At 33.6% G+C, this 27,606-nt stretch overlaps 1 protein-coding gene across 1 annotated transcript in view; it reads right to left on the bottom strand.

Annotated features, from left to right (window-relative positions):
- The window catches only part of LOC140843479 (uncharacterized), a 620,032-nt gene that overhangs the window by 454,010 nt on the left and 138,416 nt on the right, over positions 1-27,606 (bottom strand). The window contains exon 2 of the mRNA XM_073213295.1: positions 26,339-26,435. Within this exon, the coding sequence (XP_073069396.1) occupies positions 26,422-26,435 (14 nt within the window). The 3' untranslated portion in view covers positions 26,339-26,421. The remainder of the gene's footprint in view (positions 1-26,338; positions 26,436-27,606) is intronic.

The raw sequence follows: 27,606 nt of genomic DNA, 5'->3' as shown, positions 1-27,606 counted from the left end.
GGTCCTAGCCACGGCAATCAGACAAAGCAAAAAAATACAAGGAATCCGGATAGGTAAAGAAGAAGTTAAACTGTCACTATTTGCAGATGACATGACACTGTACATAAAAAACCCTAAAGACTCCACCCCAAAACTACTAGAACTGATATCGGAATACAGCAAAGTTGCAGGATACAAAATCAACACACAGAAATCTGTGGCTTTCCTATACACTAACAATGAACCAACAGAAAGAGAAATCAGGAAAACAACTCCATTCACAATTGCATCAAAAAGAATAAAACACCTAGGAATAAACCTAACCAAAGAAGTGAAAGACTTATACTCTGAAAACTACAAGTCACTCTTAAGAGAAATTAAAGGGGACACTAACAGATGGAAACACATCCCATGCTCATGGCTAGGAAGAATTAATATCGTCAAAATGGCCATCCTGCCCAAAGCAATATACAGATTTTATGCAATCCCTGTGAAACTACCAGCAACATTCTTCAATGAACTGGAACAAATAATTCAAAAATTCATATGGAACCATCAAAGACCCTGAATAGTCAAAGCAATCCTGAGAATGAAGAATAAAGTAGGGGGATCTCACTCCCCAACTTCAAGCTCTATTATAAAGCCACAGTAATCAAGACAATTTGGTACTGGCACAAGAACAGAGCCACAGACCAATGGAACACACTAGAGAATCCAGACATTAACCCAAACATATATGGTCAATTAATATTTGATAAAGGAGCCATGGACATACAATGGCGAAATGACAGTCTCTTCAACAGATGGTGCTGGCAAAACTGGACAGCTACATGTAGGAGAATGAAACTGGACCATTGTCTAACCCCATACACAAAGGTAAACTCAAAATGGATCAAAGACCTGAATGTAAGTCATGAAACCATTAAACTCTTGGAAAAAAACATAGGCAAAAACCTCTTAGACATAAACATGAGTGACCTCCTCTTGAACATATCTCCCCGGACAAGGAAAACAACAGCAAAAATGAGCAAGTGGGACTATATTAAGCTGAAAAGCTTCTGTACAGCAAAAGACACCATCAATAGAACAAAAAGGAACCCTACAGTATGGGAGAATATATTTGAAAATGACACATCCGATAAAGGCTTGACGTCCAGAATATATAAAGAGCTCACATGCCTCAACAAACAAAAAACAAATAACCTGATTAAAAAATGGGCAGAGGAACTGAACAGACAGTTCTACAAAAAAGAAATACAGATGGCAAACAGACACATGAAAAGATGCTCCACATCGCTAATTATCAGAGAAATGCAAATTAAAACTACAATGAGGTATCACCTCATACCAGTAAGGATGCCTGCCATCCAAAAGACAAATAACAACAAATGTTGGCGAGGCTGTGGAGAAAGGGGAACCCTCCTACACTGCTGGTGGGAATGTAAATTAGTTCAACCATTGTGGAAAGCAGTATGGAGGTACATCAAAATGCTCAAAACAGACTTACCATTTGACCCAGGAATTCCACTCCTAGGAATTTACCCTAAGAATGCAGCACTCAAGTATGAGAAAGACCAATGCACCCCTATGTTTATCACAGCACTATTTAAAATAGCCAAGAATTGGAAGCAACCTAAATGTCCGTGGATAGATGAATGGATAAAGAAGATGTGGTACATATACACAATGGAATACTACTCAGCCATAAGAAAAGGGCAAATCCTACCATTTGCAGCAACATGGATGGAGCTGGAGGATATTATGCTCAGTGAAATAAGCCAAGCGGAGAAAGAGAAATACCAAATGATTTCACTCATCTGTGGAGTATAAGTACAAAGGAAAAACTGAAGGAACAAAATAGCAGCAGAATCACAGAACTCAAGAATGGACTAACAGGTACCAAAGGGAAAGGGACTGGGGAGGATGGGTGGGTAGGGAGGGATAAGGGACTGCGGAGGATGGGTGGGTAGGGTGGCATAAGGGAGGGGGAGAAAAAGGGGGGTATTAAGATTAGCATGCATGGGGGGGTGGGAGAAAGGGGAGGGCTGTACAACTCAGAGAAGATAAGTAGTTATTCTACAACATTTTGCTATGCTGATGGACAGTGACTGTAAAGGGGTATATAAGGGGGACCTGGTATAGAGGAGAGCCTAGTAAACAAAATATTCGTCATGTAAGTGTAGATTAGTGATAAAAAAAAAAGCAGTTCCTGTGTGGTGACCTCCAATGAGTTCTACACAATGATATAAAGGGCATATAAAAGTGTAGGCACAGGGTCTGTTTGTGTTTATACAGAGGATCAAAGCCTAATTTGGCTACCCCGAAAATGCACTAAGATATGATATGAAAAAGAACTTCCAACATCAGCACTCTCGGGAAGACTCATGCCAGAATATGAGCATCAAAAAACCCCAACAAAGATCCATGTACTGCTACAGGTGTAGATGCACTCATCCACCAGTTCCTGGACTTGCCATGGGAATGAAGAAGGAGATGTCTATGCTGGCCGGTGCATACAGCAAAAGAACAAATTTGACTGGATCTAAACTGTTGGAACTCAACCAAGAATTAGGAGAAGTGCAAATTGTAGCGCTCCAAAATCTTACAACTACAGACTATTTACTGTTAAAAGAATATATGGGATGTGAACAGTCCCCAGGAATGGGTTGTTTTAATTTGTGTGATTTCTCTCAGACTGTTCAAGTTCATTTGGACAATATTCACCATATTATAGATAAGTTTTCACAAATGCAAAAAAAATGTTTAGTTCATGTAGCTAGCTTAGTTTTTATACTTCTTTCATAGAAAAAAAACTCTTATTTACTCAGTTATGCACTACATGCGTATATGTTTTTATCCTTTTAGGAGCTACTTATATAATAGAAATATTCCTTTTTTCTGTTAGGCTTGCCATCAGCATTTAATCTTAATATGTCCTTTAAGTATAAATTTTATTTTATGTACTTCACATAAGAATATTTTACTTTTTTATTTGGAAAAACTACCAGTTGTCCTATTGTTTTTTATTTCATATTTTATATTTCAAGACATTTAAAAAATCTCCTCAATTTTGCACTAGTTTTTCATATTCATAGTTAAACACTATATATCTCAGAAGTATTTATCTCTGACGCAAAGCCAATCAATTGTTTTAACGTAATTAATTGAACAATAAGTTTTATCCAGTAGTTTCTCATATTAAAATTATTTTTTTTCAAATATAAAGAACATTTTTTTGAGCTACCGTATTGTATTCTTTGTCTGCTATTTAATCTTCAGAAATAGGCCTTTATATATCTTACCCTAATATTGATTAAAGCCACTTACTCTTTTATTGTCCCCATTTCATTACTATTTATTTATATACTGTATATAGCATGTTCATTTCAAGCAAATGAATTTTCTATATACAAATACCCATGAGAGAAACATAAAATAATATTAAAATACAAAAAAGAGAAAAAATAATCACTCTCTGTCCATAAGAGGTATCAGCAAAAAAAAAAAAAATTGTGCTTCAGGATTTGTGATCAATATCAGAGTCTAGCATATATGTATTTGGAGTCCAAGAATGAGGCAGGAGAGAATATGCAAAAATATTTTAAGTATCATTTGAAAATTATTTGAATTGGATAAAAATTGGAGCCAACAGACACAAGAAGTTCAATGAACACCAATCAGAAGGACTTACTCTCTGGATTATCAAAATGAAATTGCTGTTCTTGGTACCACGCAAGGAAGTAGACATTAGACATATGTCTTTCTAATTCCTGTCTCTGTGGATAGCCAAAAATCCTGCATATATTATAAATATTTAAACGCTCTATAGGCTAATAACATAAAAACATCTCTATAAATGGAAAAAAAAAGCTATCATGGCTTAGAAAACTGGCAACCCAAAACACCAGGACAGGCAGTTCCCCGGGCTTTCTATATGCTTCATATACCTCAGACTTGGAGCTAACAAAGCCAGCAATCCAGACATGCCACTGAGCACAAACAAAAAATTTCAAATTTAAAAATGAAATAAAAACCTGCTTTCTTTAGGACCAGGAAAATGGAAGTCTAGAAAGGTGGAAAATCTTTAGATAATAATCGCCCTACTGCAGCAAACACCATGAAAACCATGTGCCACATGCCCATACCTGCCATCAAGGACTCAGAGGAGAACATAGACTGCCATTGCCCGGCTGTAATGAGGCATACCTCATTGGTGTGATAACAGACTAGTCTAAATGGGAACTGGAAGCTTCTTCCTGCCCTATTAAGACTCCCCCTGCACACCTACACACACACACACACACACACACACACACACACACACACATGGTGCTACCAGAGACCATCTGAAGAGCCTGGCTTTCACACCATCAGCAGCAACAAGAAAACTCCACCCACCTCCCCTATGTAGTATCAGGATGCTGAGTGGAAGTTGGCATTTTCACAACTGCCCAGAGGTAACTAAATGCTCAACGTCCCTGTAATTAGTGGAAGTACATGGGGATTGGCAACAAGGTAACCTTCCTACTCACAGCAATCTTGTAGCAGTAGTAACTTAAGTGAAAAACACAATTGTACCCATCTGACAGCAGTGAGGAAGTGTCCCTTTCCCCTACTAGTTCATTATAAGAGAAAACCTTCTGAAACAGAAGATTCAGGTAAGAGGCTGAGTCACAGAGGGCAACACTGAGATTTTCCAGGATACAATACAAAAATCATTCATTATGCCAAGATCCAGAAAAATATGAACTTGAATGAGAAAAGAAAATCAGCATATGCTAACTCCAAGATGACACAGATGTGGGAATTATCTGACCAAGATTTTACAACAGCCACAATAAAATGCTTCAATGCCTAAGTTTAAACGTACCTGAAACAAAAGAAAACTAGAAAGTCTTAGCAAATAAATAAGTATAAATAAGAACCAAATGGAAATTTTAGAAGTGAGAAATACAATTAAAGAGGGGAAAAAAATCATCAAATGGGCTAATCAACACAAAAGAGATACAGAGGAAAGACTCATTGAACAGAAAAGTAGAAAAAAATATAGAAATTACTCAATTTGAATAGGATCAATAATATTATAATATCTGCATGATGACAAATGGTAATTTCACTTATTGTGGTGAGTATTACGAATACATGTAATTGTTGAATAACTACGTTGTACACCTGAAACCAATATAATATTGTATATAAACCATACTTCTATAGAAGAAAATTACCTAACTCACAAAGCTGAGAAAAAATAACTGATAAAATAAAAAGGAACCTCAAAGACTTAAGATTAAAAAAATGATCCAGTATTCACATTTTTAAGTCTCTGAAGGAAAAAAAAAGAGTAAGGTTAAAAAGATTTGAGGAAATAAAGATTCTAATTTTCTTAAGTTTGGCAAATAACATAAACCTACATGATCATGAAACTGAATGAAATTCAAACAGAATAAACCAAAGAAATCCACACTAAAACACATCCTAATCAAAGTACTGGTAACTACAAGAGAAAAACAAAGTAACAGGTATTGGATTTCTCCTCAGAAAACATGGAAGACAGAAGGAAGTGACATTTTTTGTAAGTGTAGTTGAAAAGAAGAAGAAATCAACACATTCTCAGATGAAACATAATCAAGATAAAGCATGTTTTCTAAAAAAAATATGTAATAAAAAAAGAATCTTGGAAGACTATGAAGAAACTGTTCAAAAGAGTAAAACTCTGAGTGCATATGATAGAGTTTCATTTTCTTGTGTTTCCCAAATTATGCTCAACACTTCTTAAAGGAAAAATCATAACACTGTCTGATGTGTTTCTTAGTAAATGTAGAGGAAATATTACAGAAAATATTATAAATGGGGGGAAGGGTAAAGAAACCTAACATGAGGTAAGTTTTCTGTATTTCTCTAGTAAAATGTTGATACCAGTAGACTATGATACGTATACAAACCACTAGAAAAGTTATACAAAGAGATACACTAAAAAACACTATTGATACTTCAAACTAGAATTATAGACATATTCAGGGAACCTAAAGGGAGGCAAAAACAAAGTAAGCAGAGAAACAAACAAAAAGAGGGTACAAACAGAGAATAACAAGCAAAATGCCAGCTAGATGTAAGCTTTAACATATTAATAAAATTGAAGGCAAACATTCTAAATATATTTTTATGAGATAAATAAAAGAAAAACCTGTCCCAGTTACATTCTGTCTACAAGAAGCATTTAAAATATTAAAATAGAGGTATATTTAGCAAACAAACTGAAAGAGTTAACATGTATTTATTAATTTTTAAAAGCAGGAGTAGCTACATTAGCACCAGATAACATTCAAAACAAAGAAAGTGACTGCAAAGAAGGACATTAGAAAATGATAAAAACTGAGTAAGAAGATGTAATAATCCTAAATGCATATGTATCAGACAATAGACTTGTTATATGCAAGAGCAAAACTTTTAGAAAGAAAATTAAATAAATACACAATTACCATTGAGAATTTCTCAGCCTGTTTCTCAACAATTGGTAGAATGATTAGGCAATTGATAGAATACAGATAAAAATCAACAAGAAAGAGAAAAACTCAAAATTATCGACTAACAGTATCTAATTCTTAATTATAACTTTTCACTTAACAATAGCAGAATACACATTCTTTTCAATTTTTCAGAGACCATAACTTGTACTTTAGAAAGCATATCAACAAATGTAAAATGATTGAAACCACACAAAGAGAGTTCTTTGATCACAATGGAAAACAAACAAACTAGAAATCAATAATAAAAGGATAACAGAAAAAATTTCCTGGAAATTAAACACACATTTCTAACAATTCATTATCAATGAGGAAGCCTTTAGGGAAATTTAAAAATATAATAGATTGAATAAAAATGAGAAAGCAACATACTAGATGCAGCTAATGCAGTGTTAGAAGATAAATTAATAGCACTAAATAAATACATTAGAAAAATGAAAAAGTCACAAAACAAGATAAGCCATCATCTCAGGAAACTAGAAAAAGGAAAGGAAAGTAAACACAAAACAAGGAGAGGGTAGGAAATAGTAAGTAAAGGAGCAGAAATCAATGAAACCAAAAACAGAAAAACAACAGAGAAAATAAATGAAATATAAAGCTGCTTCTTTGAAAAGATCAATAAAATTGATAGATCTCTATCAAACCTGACAAAGACAGTAAAAATAGGGAGAAAAGAAACAAATTATTAATATCAGCAACGAAATAGGGGATATCTTGCTGACTCTGAAGATATCAAAACTTTAATAAGAGGATATTCTGACCAAAGTATTGAAATACATTTGACATCTGAGATAAAATCCGCCAATTCCTCAAAAAATAGTAGCGCAAAATACAGTAGCACAAGCTACTATAACTCACTCAATATTTTGAATAGCCCTATTACTATTAAATAAACTGAATTTGAAATTTAAAAAATTCTCAAACATGAAATTCATGTTTCCATAACTAGACAAAGGAACAAAAAAGTCCTCAGAATATACTTCACAAACAGACACAAATATCTTAAAAAGTATACTAGTAAATCAAATTCAGTAATATGCAAAAATAATTATCCACCACAGCCATTTGGAATTTATTCTGGAGATTCAATACTGGTTCAATATTAAAAAGCCAGTCAATGTAATCTACCATAATAGCAGGCAAAATAAAAAATATACTATCATCATATCAATTGATGTAGAAATATAATTGACAAAATTCAACATATGTTCATTGATACAAACTCTCAAAAAGGCAGAAATCAAAAGAATAACCTCATAAACATCTACATAAAGCCTACAGCTCTGATTATACTTAATGGTGAATATCTGAATGCTTTTCTCTCCAATATTAGGAATAAGAGAAGGATAATCATTTTCACCACTGAAATTCAGGGCAGCATTGGAAGTTTCTAACTGGACAATAAGATAAGAAAAGGAAGAGCATAAAGATTGCAAAGGAGAAAGAAAACTGTTCCTATTTGTAGATAATAATTATAAAGCTTTTAGAAAGAAATATAGGAGAAAATCTTCAAGAACTAGTAGTTGGAGAAATTTTAGACATTAAACCAAAAACACCAATCCATAAAAGAAAAAAAATGGGACTTCATTGTGAATAAAAACTGTTATTGCTATGAGGTTGTATTGTGAGAATGAAGTAAAACAAACTACAGAGTAGGAAATAATATTTGCAAACCATGTACTGACATATGACTCATATCTAGAATACATATTCTCAAAACTCAACATTAAAAAAATTAGAAAATGGGCAAAAGCCAGGCAGAGACATTTCACCTAGGAGGATAAATGCTTGGCAAGTAAGTACATGAAAAGATATCAGTATCACTCTTTTTTAGGAAAATGAAAATTTAAGCCGTGATATATAATGTGAATGTAAAATGGTACAGCCACTCTGGAAAATAATCTGTCAGTTTCTTTGAAATTTAAATATGCACTTATCTTACAGCTCATCCTTCATACCCTTGGGCATTTATTTTAGGGACAGGAAACTGATATCTACATAAAAAGCCTGAGCTAATTGATGGAGATGAAATGATTTAAAATTGTTTTTCCTTTACGCATTTTTAGATGTGGTAAGGCAATTTATTAATAACTTTTATTGTAGGATATTATGTGAACAAGAAACATATGACCCATGAAGTGACACAACAGGATGAACTGACAAAACCCAGAAAGAAGGAGAAGTTCCTGAGTAACTGATGATTAAATTGACATTGGAAGGAATGATCAGTTAAAGAGGCAAAGAGAAACTGTCAGAGCAAAATGAGGCTGGTGTAGATGAAGAGGAGAGAGATTTCTTCTTTATAACAAAAGTGTTAAAGCAGGAAGTATGTGTGTGTGTGCTATATCATACATATTCACATGATTAACTTAAGAGGCTAATTCAGATAAGAAATGATGGCACCCTGGACTAGGTGAGGATGGTGGGAATTAATAAGAAAAATAGATGTATTTCAGAAGGTAAGAGATGGAGAGGAAGGCTGTGACTCAAAATTGAAAATTCTCAGTGGGTGAGTGTGGTGATGGTGTGGATTTCTTAACATTTAGGATATTTTCTGTTTCCAGTGAAGAAAAGAACAAAATCATTGAAAGTGTTGGGTATTTTGCAGTTCAGAACAAATAAAGTAGAAAGGATTTGGGAGGGCTACAAAATAAACCTGAGAACTGTTAATAAAGCAACTCATACTTAATTTTACTTTGTCTTTTAGCTTCTGCCATTCATCACATTCTAAAAATGAGGCAAAAATGAGTAGAAATGTAACAAAGAGTGTACTCCTTTCTGCTTAAATTTCTCCCTAAGAATTCAGGGTATTACATATATATTATTCTATCAATCTTCATTACATATATATTATTCTATCAATCTTCATAACACTGCAAATAAGAATCCTGACATTCCAGGGACACCAGGAAAGAAGAATAAATACTCTAAGTGTGATAATGACCAATTGAAATTTTAGATTAGTTCTAGTAGCTCAGTGATAAGTCATTAGGCAAAAGTTGGTTTAGGAACAATATTCTACTAATTTTGTTATGAAAGTGGAACATTCCTATCAATCGAATTCTCTCTAGTTTCCCTCTCTCACTAGTGATTTTAAGATAAGGTCTCTGATATAAGACAGGGCATATATTAAAGGATGCAGGTTTCTTGGAGAAGAAAAAAAGTAATGAAGTGATTATTTTCCATGTGTTATTTTCTGCATTTTTGATTAATTCTTAAAGGCACCTTAGATAGAATATTAAGATTACACTGGTGCTCTTTATTCTTGTGGAGAAGTTCCAAATATTTGGGATGCCCAGCATGACAAGGGAAGCTATCACAGAAAAGACCAAAAATTGGAAAAATTTAAGCTCATTTTCTTCTCTTGGATTTGTCTTTTCATATCTTACTATTTTTCATGGAAAAATAATCCACATAATATGTATTGAAATGTGGTCCACAAGAGTAGTAAAGATTTTAAAGTCTAAAAGTCTCTCAAAATTTCTGCATATACCCAAGATACATATGTGTACAGTTAGCGATTGAATGCCTTGTGTTTCAGAAGTAGAATGTCAGTTGGTCACAGAATGTAGGAGGAAGGTAAGTACCATCTACAGAAGTGAGCTCACGATTGGTTCCTGGAGGCATGCACAGTCTATGCATGCAGTTCATTAACTGCTAGATAGCAGGCTGGAGCATCTCTAAGGAGAAGAAGATAACTAAGAAAGTTGCAGATGATACAGATGAAGTTTTTGCATAATAAGAAGAAAATCCTCTACTGATGTATAACACAAGATGATTTAGTCAATAATTAATCTGAAAGTAAAAACACAGTATCAAAACTAAGGATATTGCCAAGTCTCCAATCCTTTATGTTATTTTTACAACATTATTATGAACATGACCAATTGACAAGAGTACCTAAACATAGAGACAGACATTTATCAAATAAATTGTCATGTGATGTCAACTGCAGGACTTCTGTTTGACCTTATTGCCTTTCCTGCACTTGGATGGAAAGTTCCTATGTTATGTGTCAAAGTTCCCGTGTGGATTAAATGGGCAAGAAGATCTTGATGCTGTATGTTACAGTGCATGGCTCTTATCAATGACTCATAAAATCAGAGCCTGCGCAAATTCATTTACATAGAAATAGTACTAAGTTCAAGGATAAAGTCAAGCTGTACTCTTAGGAAAACAAGGGTAAACTGCAGATAAAAAAGGTATATGTTAGTTTACTTACTTATTATTTTGCTGCTGATGTTAATGAATACTTTTTAACACAATTTCAATTGTTTTGGTTTCTATAATCGTCATGGATTTGTAAATATATTTTCTTTTTCTTATATCCTTTCCTAGCTTGTGGTTACTGTTGCAAATTTATTGTTATTTCTCTTTTAAGAGAAAAATCGTTATTAATACAGACATATTTTATAAATTGATAAAAATTTTGAAACTTTACTTCCATGTATTTGAAAGAGATTAAAAGCAGAAGGTTACAGACTTTCAGCTAAATACCACAATATGTATATTTTATCCCAGTTATTACCATATGAAACAATTTTTCAAGCTTTTGAAATTACTTGATTTGATTTCTGTTTATGGTGTTTTTAATATTTATTATATACTTTTGTCAATTATTTTACCAGTAATTTTACTCTATTCCAGTTTCATTTTTCATTACAGCTAAACATGAAAAAAAAAACAAAAAAGGACACTGAAGTTTGATAGATAATAAGAACTATACACCTATCAGAAAAGCATTAAGGTTCAGTTCGGAATCTTTAATCTCTGTTGGCTGAGAGTGGATGCCTTTTTTGGTATTTGAGATAAAAATAAATACCTTTTGAAAAAGGAAAAGTTACAGGTTTTAAATGGCACTTTCTTTCTGATGATTTTATCCATATATGTCTACAGGAGACTTAAGATAGAATATTTTTCTTGGTGGACAGCATGTTAAATGGCAGACCAATATACGGGAGGCTTTTAACACTTGTTATCATTAGGAGTCAGTTCTAGATGATGAAAAATGTGGCTAAAAAGTTTTATTAATTTAACTCAAAATAGTTATTCCTAGTGCTCTATTATATATTTAAGTCATTAGGAATAATACTCTTTCTAAAATGTATATGAATATGTCAACCTTCTTAATGAAACAGATTACCACAGTTTACTTAAATATTAATGTTTCATTCTGCTTTTTCAGTAAAAACATAAGAAGATAATTAAGGATTATTCTACTTGCTGACAGTTTTGAAAAGGTATTTTAAATATGTTAATATAAGATATTCCTTATTGCTTATAAAGAACAAGTCTGAAAAATGTGTAAGAGTAGATAACATATATTCAGCTATATTTATAAACATATGAATATGCATGTAGATGTAATTGGAACAGTGTAGTAGCCATCCGGATTGACAAGCCAAAATGCATTGCACACCAGTCCAAACCATGGGTCTCATTTGGTTTAAGCAAATCATGATGATCATGTCATATGCATACATAATTGGTTCAGGATGTCAGGCTTAATATTTGGCTACTTGCATTATTAGAGGGACATGTGATCCTATTTAGATCAAGGTAGAGTTTTATGAGGGTTACAGGAAAATTTTCTTTGCTTCTCTTAAGTAAGGTCATCAAAATTAAAATTAATTTACTTATTGTTGAATTTTACAAGTTCCTTGTATGTTTTAGATAGCAGTCCTTTAAAAGATGTGTCTTTTGCAAATATTCTCTCGCAATCTGTGGCTTGTCTTCTCATTGTCTTCACAGCATCCTTCTCAGAGCAGAAGTTTTTAATGTTAATGATGTCTAGCTTATCACTTCTTTCTTTCTTGCATTGTGCATTTGATGTTGTACCTGAAAAGTCATCACCAACCCCAAGGTCATCTACATTTTCTTGTATGATATCTTGTAGAAGTTTAATAGTTTTGCATTTTTTTTCCAGGTCTATTATACATTTTGCATCAATTTTGGTGACACGTGTAAGGTCTTTGTCTACATTCTTTCTCTTTATTTTTATTTTCTTTTAAATGGAAGCCCAATGTTGCTAGGACAATTTGTTAAAAAAGAGTGTGTTTGTTCCATTGTATTGCCTTTGCTTCTTTTCAAAGATCAATAGACTTCGTTTGTACAGGTCTATTTCTGGACTCTGTTGGGTTACAGTGATCTCTTTCTCTGTTCTTTCTCCAAACCACACTGTCTTGATTATTGTAGGTTAACAATAATTCCTGCAATTGAGTAGCATCAATATGCCAACTTTGTTTTCCTCCTTCAATATTATGTTGGCTATTCTGGATCTTTTGCTCTCAATATAAACTTTAGAATTCCACAGCTTTGTTTGGGAGGTAGAGACATTCGTTGTCTTTTCAATGAACATGGGAAAATGTGCTCGATTGCATTTGCAATCAGAGAAATTAAAGTCATAATTAAAACCACAGTGTGTAGATAGTATGTTATTTCACACCCATCAAAATAGCTTTTTTTTTAAGACAGTAAAAAAATGCCAATGTTTGGCATGGATATGGAGATGGTGAGATTTTAAATCAGTAAAATCACCTTCAGAAAATTGTTTGGCACAATCTGTGAAAGCTAAACAAACACACTTTATCTAACACATTATCCCATCATAGAATTTTTCTTTTTGTACTATATTTGGCAGTAAAAACAAACAGAAGTTATTTTTTATGTATTTATACAAAGGATACCAAAACAGTAGTCTATATTTTTACTTTAAAATACACTGAAAATTAGGAAATAAGATAGTAGATTTTCTTACATGCAATTCTTATTATTCTCTAAAATTTATTTTCTGAATATTACCTTTTGACTATTGTTTCTTTTGCCTTCCTAAGACTTTCTATTCTCTCATTTTAAGAGTATAAACCTGTCTTATTTTATAGCAATGAAGCCTAATGATTTACCTGATTCTTTTATTACAGGGAAATTCATTCATTGATTATAGAGATACTATGTTTCATTTTACTAAATACATATAATCAGGGTATCAGCTATTGAGAGCTTCAGGTACAGGGTTTAAGATGTTACTGATGACTAATGATTGCATTTTTAGAAAACATGCCTTATTCAAACAGCTTTTGATCATGCAGAAAAACAGAATCTTCAGAATTCTGATTGAACATGTTCATGCATACATGCATATAAGATTAAATAGGTGTATACATACATATAAGAAGTGCATTTAAGGTGTATATATATGCACACAAGTATTGCATATGCATGCATGTGTACGCATTTCCCTTATGAACATGCAGAAACAATTTTAAGTAAAACTATCTACCCTTACTTTTTATGAAATGAAAATATTGGACAGATATTTCACCTGAGGAAATACAGAGTGATTAAACATTAAAACATTTACTAATTCAATATTCTGCATTATTGGATAAAGGAAAAGTGGCATGGCTATTTCAATAAATGTGGAGAATGCTTTCAATAAAATCCAACACTCAATGTTTCAGCAATCTAACAAAATGGAGGCCTTTCTATATTGTTATGAAATATTTACCACAAATGTCAGTGCTTTATTGACTGTAACATCAAGTAATGAAACTTGGAAACTTCAACAAAAGAACTTTTGTTGAATATACAAAATTTTAATAAAAAATGTCATTATTTGGGACTATGTACAGCTGTACAAATATGAATCCCAAATTAATTTTTAATAAATAACAAGACTAAATTGGATACTAATTGTATAAAATGTAGGGGGCACATAAAAATTGAATTTGTGGTTCCTTTTAGGAGGATGTGGGCTCAGAAGTCTGCGAGATAAGAAAGAAAAAAAAATACTTTACAGGGTAACTTAAGGGAGATTTATAGATGGTAGTACTATCAGTCAGCTTCTTAAAAACTGGCAGTTGATGCAGATGGAATTTTATGATGATCTCTGGCATTACAGAAGGAGGCATGAATTTTGCCTATATCACCATTAAGAAAGCCTCAGAAATGTGCACTTACATATATTATAAGGCCAAAATGTAATTCCTTTCCAAATGCCTCATGCATATATTACACTATTGCTATTCTATCAAATTTAATCATGTATTTTCTTGCATTTTTGCTAGTGTATGAACACGATTGGGTACAAAGTAGTTCAGTAAACGTAATTATAGCAACTAGTCTACTTTGCTTTCAAGTTCTTGATTATTGTCATTCACAATGCTTTCAGTTCCTTTTATAAACTTCATGGATGGATTGCCATCATGCTTAATAAAGAACTGATTCTTGTGTCCGAGGTGTACTGTAAGTAGAATTCATAAAAGCATTCTTAAGAACATGACTTTTATAGATAAGTATTCTCTAAAATTACTTCATGGTATCCTACTGGATATTTGCCTTTAATTATTACTTTTATCTCAATTCTCTTACATATTTATAAACAAATACACCACTTAGACTGTATGTATGTAACATATATTAGTTATCCAATTCACGATTTTACACTTATTTGCCACCAATTTTTAAAATCTCATTTTTTAAATTTGTATCAATAAATCATATAAACGTATATATTTGCTCACTTGGATGAATAATGAGTAGTTTTTATTAGTCTTCTTTCAGCATCTTTTTTATATCAAGAATCAAATAAAAAATAGGTGTCTTTTAATCTGGTAGTTTATTTATAAAAGCAATTCCCTAATTCACACACAAAAAATCTCATTTCATTTCTTATCCTATGAACTATTTGGAATTGACTTCAAATGGTTTGAAAATCATCAGATCAGTCTGTATCTGTTTTGACTGGCCACAGAAACCATAGCCACCCAATTACTGGGTGATTTATTCATTCAGCAAATAACCACAGTCCTCGCAGTGTTCTGGGGAATATAGTGGGAAACAAAACAAGATTGTCCTTACTGAACTTAAATTTTGGTGGGTTAGAGAGCCAAAAAATAGGTTTAAAATATATTAAATATTAAAAGTTATGATAAAAAATAGAGACATGACAGATAAACTCAACCAAATTCTTTTTTTTTAAGCTGAGATCATTGGAGGAGATGACATTTGAACAGAGGAGACAACTAAGTGAAGAGGGAGGTATACAAACACCTGGAAGCTAAAAGTCCTGAAGCAGTGTCACTGTTGAAAGTTAGAAAAAACCACAGTAGAAAGATAAACTAGATTAAGAACAATCATATTTCCATATATCACTAACATGGAAGAAAATGACATGTGAATATGTATCATCTATGTACAAACTATGCTTGGACATACTTTTTACTGAAGCCTGGCATTGTTAATTTCACCCTACTTGGTGCTGCATAGTTTTGTGTGTCTCCTAATATTTTGTAAATTTGTTCTAAGGTACAGTTAAGGTATGTGGATATAGTTGATCCTTCCAATGCTTGCTTTTAAATTTTGTAAATGGGAAAAGAATGGCTCTAGTTTCTGTCTTATTTCTCATTACTGTGGCAGTGCCATTCCTAACATTCTGCTCAGTGCCCTGTGAATCACTGGTCTTCTTCCCCAGCTGATGGGACAAAGACTGTTCCAGGTGCCTTGTGAGCACTGAGGACTGGTTCCTCTGCCCTCAGGTGGCTTTTTCCCTATAAGGCTTCTCCTAGCCTTAGGTACTTTCCTCCTCTGTATACACTGATCTGAGGACTTGAGAAGAACATCTTTCAGGTGTCCAATTCTATCTTCCTCTGCAGCCCTCTCTTCACCAAGACCGTGACGTGCAAATTCTAGATGTAGTTTGCCTGCACACACCAAGTTCAACTCCTCACATCAGGAACACCGCCGGGATTTCTGGTTTTCCCTTGCCTGCACTGTAGTCTGAAAGTTCCCATACATTATACTGGGGCAATCCTAAGGCACACCACATTTTTCCCCTTTCAGTGTCAATATCCTTGACTGGGAGGCTAAAACTGGTCTCTGTAGAAGTAAAAATAACTCATTTTTTTAAAAAGAATATATCTAACTTAATGATAGTATCTAAACTGACGACTCATTAACCTTTCTCTAAAGAAAATATAAAATATCAGAGGATATCTTCCATCGATGATTTTTGGATGGGTGTCAGTTGAGAGAATCCACTAACTACCTGTAAGGAATGCAATCAAGTTAAATGAACAGATTGAGATGTTATGAACCTGGTTGCCTTTGACTTTGGGAACTACTATTGTCCAGGTGACATGACCTTGTATAGGTCACATAAGCATATCAATAGACAGTTTTCTTATCTTAAAACTGATATCAATGGAATGACTAGACTCTATAATCTACTGTGTATCTTTCATTTCAATTTGGTGACTAAAGGAAAAAAAATATATTGGTATTAGAGACATTAGAATTCATCTTAACTCCCACAATCAAGTTAAGTTATAATTAACTTATATAACAGTATATATGTATTTTTACAAAAATATCCCAGGTAATCATTTGGGAGGAGGGTAAATCTATTTCCTTCTTTCTCATAATATGTGTTTTAAAAAAACCTGAGTGTTTAAATGAGTAGTAGGTATCTGTAATGAAAAATAAAAGATACATCAGTTCCCTTCACACTACCACAGTGCCAATTTTGCGATTCTCATAATACCAAGTAAAACTATGAACCTGTGGGTTTCCTTTATGTCACAAAATTATTTCTGAATACCAAATTGTCTTACTTTCTGCCTTTCTAGAGTCCTTAGGGGATATAATCACTAGCGGTCTCAACTAAAATATTGATTAAGTCGATGTGACACACAGTCCAGCAGTATTTACTACAGAGTATATTCACCAAGATATGTTACATAAAGTGATAGGTCATTCTATAAACAAAGAAAAGATCATTTTGGTTTGATGATTCCCTATTTAGAAAGGGTTAGATTATGTAAATATATATATATATATATATATATATATATATATATATATATATATATCTGTGAACCAAAACATACCTGGTGAATTGAATCTTTGTTGGTTATAATGGACTGAATTTTGACCCCCCTGAAACTCAAATGTTAAACCCCAACTCCCAAGGTGACTATATTTGGAGAGGACTTTTATGTAGGTAATTTAAGTTAAATGAGGTCACTGGTGTGAAGCCCTAATCCTACAGAACTGGTGTCATAAGAAGAGATTTCAGAGCCCTCCATCTGTACACACAAAGAAGAGGCCATGTGAAGTCACAGTGAAAAGGTGGCCATCTATAAACCAGGGAGAGAGCAATTACCGGAAACCAAATTTGCCACAGCAACTTGATCACGGACTTCCAGCCTCCAGAAATGAGAGAAAATAAATGTCTGCTGTTTAAGCCAACTGGCATGTAGTATTTCGTTATGGCAGCCCACACTGACTGATAAATTGATGAATGAATTGATTTACATAAAAATATTAGATATAGATATAAATGATTCATCTTTTATAGCTAATTATTCAATGAGTTCTGTTGAAAAAGACACCATGAATCCACTGTTGCTTTGAAAAATAGAATTTGGTAAATCTTGTCAAATAACACGGCAAAAAAAAAGGGCTGGGAACTAACACACTGCAGGAGTTTAAAGGTGAGTGATAGAGCTTCTTGATGAAGACGTAAAGAAGGACTCCAAGGACTGGCAGGGATTTGCTTTCGACATTGATGAATAAGAAGCATTTGACACTTGGATATTGTGGTAGGAGGATTCTGACAGACGGAACAGGATAAACAAAAGCTTGGCTGTGAGCTAACAGAAAATATGTTCAAAAACAGCAAGGAACCTAATTGGGCTACCTTGTGTTCACTCTCTTTCACAGCAGTGGACAAGCGCTTATGTACTTGGCATTTGGCCCCACTTTTCTGTGTTTTAACAAGAACAACCAGTTAGTGCTCACATTCACAGAAACACTAAATATTTCAAAACCAGACTTCATGAGTGGATAGGTATTCCAAAACTAACCTAATCGTAAATGTGAGTTTTTGTTGTACTTGTTACTTTAATGCATCCTAAATTTTTATACAGACTTAGATATCTTAGCTTTAGATATGCCTGATTAATAAAACATTTACAATTCTGTAAGTCCCAAAGAGAGAGATAGATAAGTAAAATAAAAATGGATTTTTTTGTTGTATTTGAATTATACCTCAAAAAGCTGGGGGAAAAAACATGAAAAAGTACAGATCGAATAATACATATGTCAAAAGATTTTAGAAATGACTATGATGCAAATAAGTAATTTTAAATTACAATCACATAATCAATAAAATAAATAAATAATGGTAGTTAATATTGTTTTAACCTACTGGTATTGAATACATTTTCTATATTGCTAATTAAAAATATAATTCAAAAAAAGAGGCATGAATAATTTGACCTCCAAATTATGATGAATCCAGATAAAAAAAATTAAAATTTGTGAAAAAAAATAGGTAAAATGTAAATTGTAGAAATTTGCTTAAATGAGGAACCTAGAAAAATATAGTTAATTTACATAAGCAATAAGAATAACAGAAAAATAACACATGGCCCACACAAGATTTGGTGCACTTTCCTGGTAGGATAAATGGAAGATTTTGTTCACTCTGTATATCTGCTTTTTGCTATTTTCAAATTCATGCATATGCTCAAATATGTAGTACCACAAACTCCACATACTTAAATTCATGCATGAACTTATGAGTGTACTATAAGAGTTACCCATGTTCAAGTCAGCATTTTTCTTAGTTTGTTAATAAAAAGAAAAGCATGAAGTCTCTAGTAAGCAAGATAAGATTCTCTCCTATAATAGTTTATTTTTGTGTTAGAGAAGAGAGATGTAGCAAACTAAATTGTGAGAACTCATTATCTGCACAAAGTCAAGTTGGAGCTCAGAAGAGAGTGAAAATTATCTGGCAAAATGATCAGGAGAAGAAACATGTAGTTTCTTTTTATATTGTCAGTGTCTCAAAATACAGAAATAAAAAGTCAGCTAATTGAGCATTAATACCATAAATAAGATGCAGTTAGAACGACATGTATCTGAGTCATAGATGAATGCTCACCTTTGTTTGGCATGTTAGCTTGAGAAAGAACAATGAGAGACAATTTTTAGAGACTGGGTTAGTGGTAGACTGGTAAGCTGTTAATGGCTCCACTGAGATAAATGTATTTAAATTTAAGGACAGGAAAATTTATGGAAGAGTTTTGAATAGGGAATATACATGACTATACTTTTAGGAAGACTAATCTGCTGTGCTTTTGATTTTATTTTTGCAGGATGGACTAAAAGGGTAATATTTGAAGGAAGAAAAAACAGGCTTTTAAGGTATTTGTAAAAGTACAGCTGAGAGCTTCTACTAGGGTAGTAAGTATATGGATTCAGAACTCAAGAGAATCAGATGTGTAAATGTATATAATTCATTATGCAAGAAATGCTAGTGAAATTCTGGGTGTGTGAAATATTACAAAAAAAGTAAATCTATAAGAAACAGAGAAAAATTAGATGCAAAATTTTCCAATGTAATGATGCCCAGGAAGAATATGGAAGAAGAGGTAGCAGAAATGAACGATTAATACAGAAGCCAACATGATCCCACCAGCATCCATAGTCCCCGTGTTAAATTTAACATTAGGTAATATCATACAGAATAATAACTTGCTTACTCTTTCCTTAATAAAAGATTAAGAACCTTAATAAGTCTCAGATTGCAGGAATTTTATATGCCTTCAGCCCATAATGTACATTCCTGATTTATAATATACTATTCATGTTTATAAAACTATACTGCTATACAACAAAATAAAACACAATTACCATGCTTAACTGTAGCTAAATACAAATCATTAAAGGCATTTAAACTGTCCTCTGAGACTAGTAAATTTGAAGAAGTCATTGTTATAATATTAACCTTTATGCATCTTAATAAATGATCTTCCAACAAATGAATGTATGATGAAGAAAGATCATTTTGAAGGAGATAGTAAAATAAATACTGTTATCAAAGAATAAAACAGAAAGAGTAATTGACCTAAAACATGGTTGGCTACTACTAGCAGTATTTTGATTCAAGTTTTACTGATTTTTTAAATTTAAAATTGAATCAAATTTGGTTTAGGTTAAAATTTACTCACTTCTGTTTTAGGTATTCTAGTCTAATAATGATGCAAATTAAATATCTTGGTCATGCAAATTAATTTTGCATTTTGATGATTGCTCCAGATATTTCTGTTTGTAAAAATTTAGTGTTGCCAGTTATTTTCAGTAGACAGGAAAAATAACAAGAATTATTCACTATTCATTAAAACAAACTGGAAAATGTTGGTATGATTATGTAATAATTAAATGGTAACTAATTCCATGATTCTTGGATTTTTTATTATTCTCCTAGGAATTTTTGAAGCTAATACTTGTTAAATTAAGATATTTAACTATACATAAATATTAACTCTAAAGCTACAATGTATGAACTGACAATTTCAATTGAATTATTCCATATATGTATATCACAAAAATCCAAAAAATTTAAGAACTTATCTGTAGTTAGAAAATTAAAATAAAGAAAAATAATAAGAAAAAAATGAAGGAAAAAGGAACATGGTTCAGTAAGTTAGTAACTGAGCACTTGTTTTCCTCTTACTTGTGGACAGCTGAAGTCTAGGGCATTCTCAAGCCATTGCTGATATCTACTTGAGTTTGCCTAACTAAACAGTAATTTTATTTTTTGTTTTTAAATCTTTCTGCTACTTTCTTTTCTCAAATTTTGAGCAAAGTTATTTTTTCTTTAGACAACACAGAGAACAAATGTAAAAATTTGATTTCTATATAGTGGTTGAACTGTACAAATGAAAATTTTTATTGAATTATTTCTAAATGATGTTTTTTTAGAGAAAAATGATTCTTCCAATCAATGCAATCCTCCTATTTTCCATTCCAAGAAGATGTTCTTAATTATGCCAATTGCAACATTTAAATATCAGCTCAAATTCATCGAGTAACCACTTTGGAGAATTTAGAGTTAAGCTTGATATCCATTCACTTTTCTCTACATCTTCCCTTTCTTCACTTTTTAGTCTCTTTCTCATTCCCTTTACTCTGTGAGTGATTTTCAACTTTGTCTTCCATTTCACTCTTCTGATTCCCCCACTGAAATTGGCAATATTATTCTTCATGTTATCCAATGTTGTCAATTTTACTATTACAATTTATTCACTTATGTTTTCTATTTATTTTAAACAATACCTTTATCTGTGCTTCCTTAGTATTGCCTTTAAACCCCATTTCATTTTATTTTCAGCTCACCAAAGCCTCTCCTTTTCCCTATAGGCCAGACCTCTTCCATCTTATTAAGATTAATATAAAGGACTATTTCTATTTTTAGGAAACATGCTGAAGTAGTTAAGTTTATTATTGAGATTTAAAAAATGATTCTAAATTATATTTCTATCACTGATAATGTAACAACAGAGGTATACATCTCCTCTCAATTACTGGGATACATTTTTTTTTCTTTAGAGTAATGTTTCCTAAGTGCTATTTATTTTATATCTATTTATCTTAATTCTTAAATATGTAAAATTATATAAAAATCAATTTTTGTTGAAGACTAAGTATATGGTTTCTCTTGCTTCTAAATATTATTCAGTTGGAATCTTAAAGAATTGCCTCCTAAATCTACAGATCACAGGGCAGTTTTGATGTCTAAAGTTGTTAATTCCCCAATTTCCCAAAATAGACTCTTTCCTCTCGTTGGAGGAGAATCAGCACTCTTTGCCTCTTGACCACATAATCTCACTTGAAGTAGTCGCCCTGTAAATGAGCTTTGTTCTCCTCAAAATCCATCAGCTTCCTTCCCTGGCTGCTACAAGCCAGCACTTGCAGTTCAGTTTAGCCAGATGCTTTGGGAAGTAATGACTTAGTCACCAAAGAAATTTCTGGATATACCTAGTATAAATAGGTAGGATCTGGGGAAACATATGTGGGAGAACTTAGACAGAAAATAAGGGGTACACTATTGGTAAGAAAGGCACACACTCAAGTATATTTTGGCAAGGACACCTGCAACTAGTATCAATGGTTTACTAACTGGTAAGTCAAAACATAGACTCAATGAAGGTCCTTATCAAATTAAGTGGAGAAACCAGAACAGCCTTATATCAGTGTTGAATGAAGGGTTTTGTTAAGTCCAGGAAGTGGGAATGGTAGGCTTGATTTGTATGTAGCCTGAGAACCCAACCATCTGACATACTTATTTGGATGGTCCAGGGAACCCTACTTTCATTAAAGCCAAAACCAATGCATGTGTGAGGCAGGCACTGGGATTCCTGAGAAGCCCAGGAATGGCTTTCCTCTAGAGGCCACATATTCTGCCACAAATGTAGGCTCTCAAAGACCAATGAGGAAATGTCATTTTCCCACCCCAGAATGACAGGGGGTAAATGGCAGTATTTAACACAGACCAGGGTGGACGTAAATTCAAAATGAGCAGCAAGGCCTGAGTGGGAAGCAGGATCTCTTCACTTCACAACAATTTATGGTAGTAGCTAATAGATTTTTATGTCACTAGTTTGAGATGGATAATGACAGTAATGCTTGATTTATATAAGAAAACAAAACTGAAAGTTGGCAAACAGAAGGTTAATAAGTCAGTCACAACAATGAAAAATTGTGACCTCTTACCTAGGTTCCAGATTTAAGTCAGTTCACTGAGCCAGAATGAAAATAAGCTCAGATAACCTTGAGGTGCGATGTTACTAAACCCAGCATAAATATATTCAGTACACATCGCTTGCCAAAGAAATTTTGAAGCTATCCAAGGTAAATGTCACCGACGAAGGGAGAACCCCGAGATTTTCAAGTTCTATTGAATACAGGGACTCATGTGGGGCTGATATGAGGGGACTTAAAATTTCACTTTGGTTTTATAATGAGAGTAGAAGTGAAAAACCCAGGTGATAAGTGGAATTTGGGCACAAATCAGTGAACCCAATGGATCCAATGATTACTGTGGTACGTAGGATATTTCTCTCCCCAAGCCCACATCCTAATCTCTGGAACCTGTGTCTTTATTACCATGTGTGGCAGAAGGGATTTGTCTGATGTGGTTAATTAAGGAGTTTGGATAGCGAGACTGTTCTGGACTGTTAGTGGGGCTCAATGTGATGCAAAAGTCCGTTTAAGATAAAGATGAAGCAGGAGAGTAAAAGTTAAAGAAATAGATGTGACACTATGAAGTAGAGGTAAACCTGATACATGGGCCACTAGCAAAGGAATGAAGGAAGCATCTAGAAGTTGGAAAGGTAAGAAAAGAGATTTTCCCATAGATTCTCAGAAAAAACTCACCTTGATGTCAACACCCTAATTTTGGTCTTATAAGACATAATTTCAATTTCTGACCTCCAGAAATATAAGACACTAATTTTGTTGTTTTAAACCACAAATTAAGTTACAGTAGCAATAAGAAACTAATAGAACTAAATTGCAGTTCTTACATTTTTTAAAGTATGATGGAATAGACATACTTAGCAGCTGGAAGAAGGCTCACAGCGATCCCCTAGCCTGTTAAATAAGGGCTATTATCTTACAAAACAGCAAGTGAAAACCCATGAAATTGCTGCATGTGTCTCCACTACACACACACCAGTAATCATAAATCAAAAGTAATGTCACAGGAATTAGTTCGCCTTCAAATATCTGAAAAATGCAGTGACAGAGCTTTTTACCATACCCCTCTCTGGACCCTGCAGAAACAGATGGATCCTGCTCTACGGTTGAGGACAGTGGTAAACATAAACAGGACATACCTCAATTGTAGCTGCAGTCCTGGATACTGCATACTTATCAGAGTAGGTATGTATGGCTTCAGACACCTGGCATACAGCTTCTGTTTTAATACAATTTTTCTTCCCAGTACACAAGAATAGGACAGAGCAAAGGAAAGATGCCATGATATGGCAAGAAAAGAAGACTATCTTTGGTGTCTGGACTCAAGAGTATCTTAATTTAATGGTTCCACTAGGTGCAGTAGTATGATATATATAAAGGGATCTTAATCAAGCTGACTTTCCAAAGAACATCATGCTAGTTCATCTTTATGACAATGAACTAATCACACTAAGTAGACATGAATGGGCAAGTAAGACACACGTATAGGAGAGGGTATAAGACCTGTATTTGATGAAGTGTTCAGGATTCCGGTTTACAAAGGCATGCTAATGCATCACTTATACATAAACGTTAAGATGCTGCACCTCTACAAATAATAATGAAGTACTGAGTCTGGTGAAACTTTCTGTATTTTGGAGGCAGCACAAGTTATACTTGGGAATATAGCTTTGATTTGCTCATTTCATAGACTAAAGACACTGCCAGTTTCAAATAGATCCTAGGGAAAGCAGTGCAACAGCTCCAAGCTGTGGTACTAGCTTTGCAACTCCCTGGGGTATGTGATCCTGGATACAGAATGATGCTAACTGCATTTAGCATATGGAAGTTATGGAAGCACGCAACTGGAGAATCAACACAGACCCCCTAGGATTCTGTTTAATGGTCATGTCTTCCAAAGAGAAAACTGTTCTGCTTGAAAAAACAACTCAAGACTTCTAATTTCAGCAACAACATGTAAAGATATGGGAAATCATCTCTCCATAATTACAAGAAACAGTTGGACAAACTGGAAATCAATAAGTATTCTTACACCCATCAAATGAATGAGTTTGCAAGGCAGACTGTCACCTTGAAATCTGGGGAGGCAGGTATACTATCAGAGATCCAAGGACTGAAACTGGCTTATCTGAATTGGAAGCCACTGGAGCAATAAGCTGGTAGGAACACTTAAATTGTAAGTTTAACAAATTGATGGAGGCTGAACGTGGACAAGCATGAAGGTAAGAAACTTGTACAGATCATAATTTTAGGGAAGCCCCCAGATTCTCCTGGGCTTTTCCTCCAGGAACTGCAGGCAAAGAGGAAAAATAATTATGAAACATGCCAAGAACCTTCTCCATAGCAAAAACTTGTAGTCCAGGGGAAAATAATTCACCGTATTCAGCAAAGCATACTTCTGAAACCTCATCCCAGACGGCTGAAGGGAATGTCTCCCTGCTCCAGCCTCTTACAGCCTTCTCATCTCCTCTAAGTGTATGTGTGGAGGAACAATAACACAAACATATTTAGCAGGGGTGAGACACTAAGAAAATAAATTAGGAATACTGCAACCACCTAAAAGAGTAGGAAAGAAGTGACACAAACCACTACGAGTGAAGAAAGTACCTCAAGACCTGCAGAGTCCCTAATACTGAGACACAAACCCAATAAAAGACTGATAGTGAATCAGTCTGAGAGAGAATACTATAAGTATAGAATTACATATGTACAATATATATAATTACAGAATTATATGGCTATAGAATACTATACTTCCCTCACACCTTACTACGATACCACAAGGCTCCAGTTTAATAACAGTGGATTAATAGTAAAAAGAGCTGTAATACACAGATGCTTTTCTAGAAACAATATTAGAAAGGACCAAAATGAAAGGCGTAAAAAAAAAACAAAAAAGAAACGCAGTAGAATATTACAGGAGTTTGGAGTCTCTGGTCCCTATGCCTACAACGCTGAACACCAACCAGTTCCTGAATCCTCACACAGAGTCCTGCTTAGTCAGTTTCGATTAGCTGGTGTAACACGCCCACTTTCAACAAAAAATTACCAGGCATAACAAGGACAAGGGGAACTGAGCATGAGGACACAGAGTGAACTTCAGAGTCGGACCCCGATACGACACAGGTGTTAGAATAATCAGACTGAGAATTTAAATAACTGTGGTTTAATATGTTAAGTAGTCTAAAGAAAAAAGCAAACAACATACAAGAACATATACAAAACAGATGTAGAAAGACTGAAGCTTTAGGGAAAAATCAGAAGATTGCTAAAAATCAAAGACACTGTACCTGAAATGAAGGCTGTCCTCAACGTGCCCATGGGCAGACACGGCGCGAGTGGGCAGAGAATCAGTGAGGAGCTTGACGATATGTCAAAGATGAATATCTGAAATTGAAATGAAAAAGGAAAAAAAGAGTGAATTAAAAGAGACTTCAAATTTTGGAAAATGTCAAAAGGTCCAACATGCATATAGGGAATATTAGAAGGGGAAAAGAGGGGGAGAGAATGGAACGAAGAACTATTTGAAGTAGCAATGGCCAAGAACAATCCAAATTTTGTTAAAGTATGCATCTAAAAGTTTGAGAATATTAAGCAGAAAAAATATCAAATGCACAGACATACCAATGCTTATCCATCATTCAACAACCACATAAAACATGTTATTCTCCAGCATACATGAAATTCAGGGAGACTGATCATATTCTGGCCCACAATATACATCTTAACATTTTTTTAAAATCATATGAAGTATATTCTTAGGCCACAATGCAATTACTCTAGAAATCAGTAACAGAAAGATAGCTAGGGAGAAAACCTCATATATTTGGAAATTAAACAATACATTTACAAAACACATGGTCTCCAATGGCATTTAAAAAAAATTGAACTGAATTAAAATAAAAATGCAACTTATCAAAATTTGTGCGATGCAGGGAATTGCATATAAAGAATAAAAAGAATGAAGTAGAGCTATAATCTAAGCTTCCATCTTATGAAACTATATAAAGAACAATTCAACATAAAGTGAGCAGGAAAAAAGGGAAGAATAAACATCATGGATGTAGAAATAAGCTAGACAGAAGAAGATATATACTATAGGTGTCATTTACATGTAGAACCTAAGAAACAGTCTAACTCACAGAAACAGAGTATAATGGTAGTTGCAAGAGGCTGAAGGGTGGGGGAAATGACAGAGGCTGGTCAAAGCCTCCTTTCAGTCAAAAGATGGGTAAGTTTTTAGGATCTAATGTACAGCATGGTGACTGTTTGAAATTTGTTAAGAAAGTAGATCTTAAGCATTCTCACACATGCAGGAAGGTTCACTATGTGAGGTGATGGATGTGTTAATTAGCTTATTGTGGAAGTCATTTCACAATGTATCTGTATTTCAAATCATCACATTGCTACTTTCAATGTATTACACCTTTTTGTCAGTTATAACTCAATAAAACTAAGTAAAATAAAATTGTTCTGATACTTAAAAAAACAGAATCGATAGAGGAAAATGACAAAAAAGAAAAACTGGTTTTTTGAACTATCAATAAAATTGGTTAAA

This window comes from Manis javanica, chromosome 9 (assembly GCF_040802235.1).
Source record: "Manis javanica isolate MJ-LG chromosome 9, MJ_LKY, whole genome shotgun sequence".
In the NCBI taxonomy this organism is placed as follows: domain Eukaryota; kingdom Metazoa; phylum Chordata; class Mammalia; order Pholidota; family Manidae; genus Manis; species Manis javanica.
This window is presented reverse-complemented; position numbering and strand designations above follow the sequence as displayed.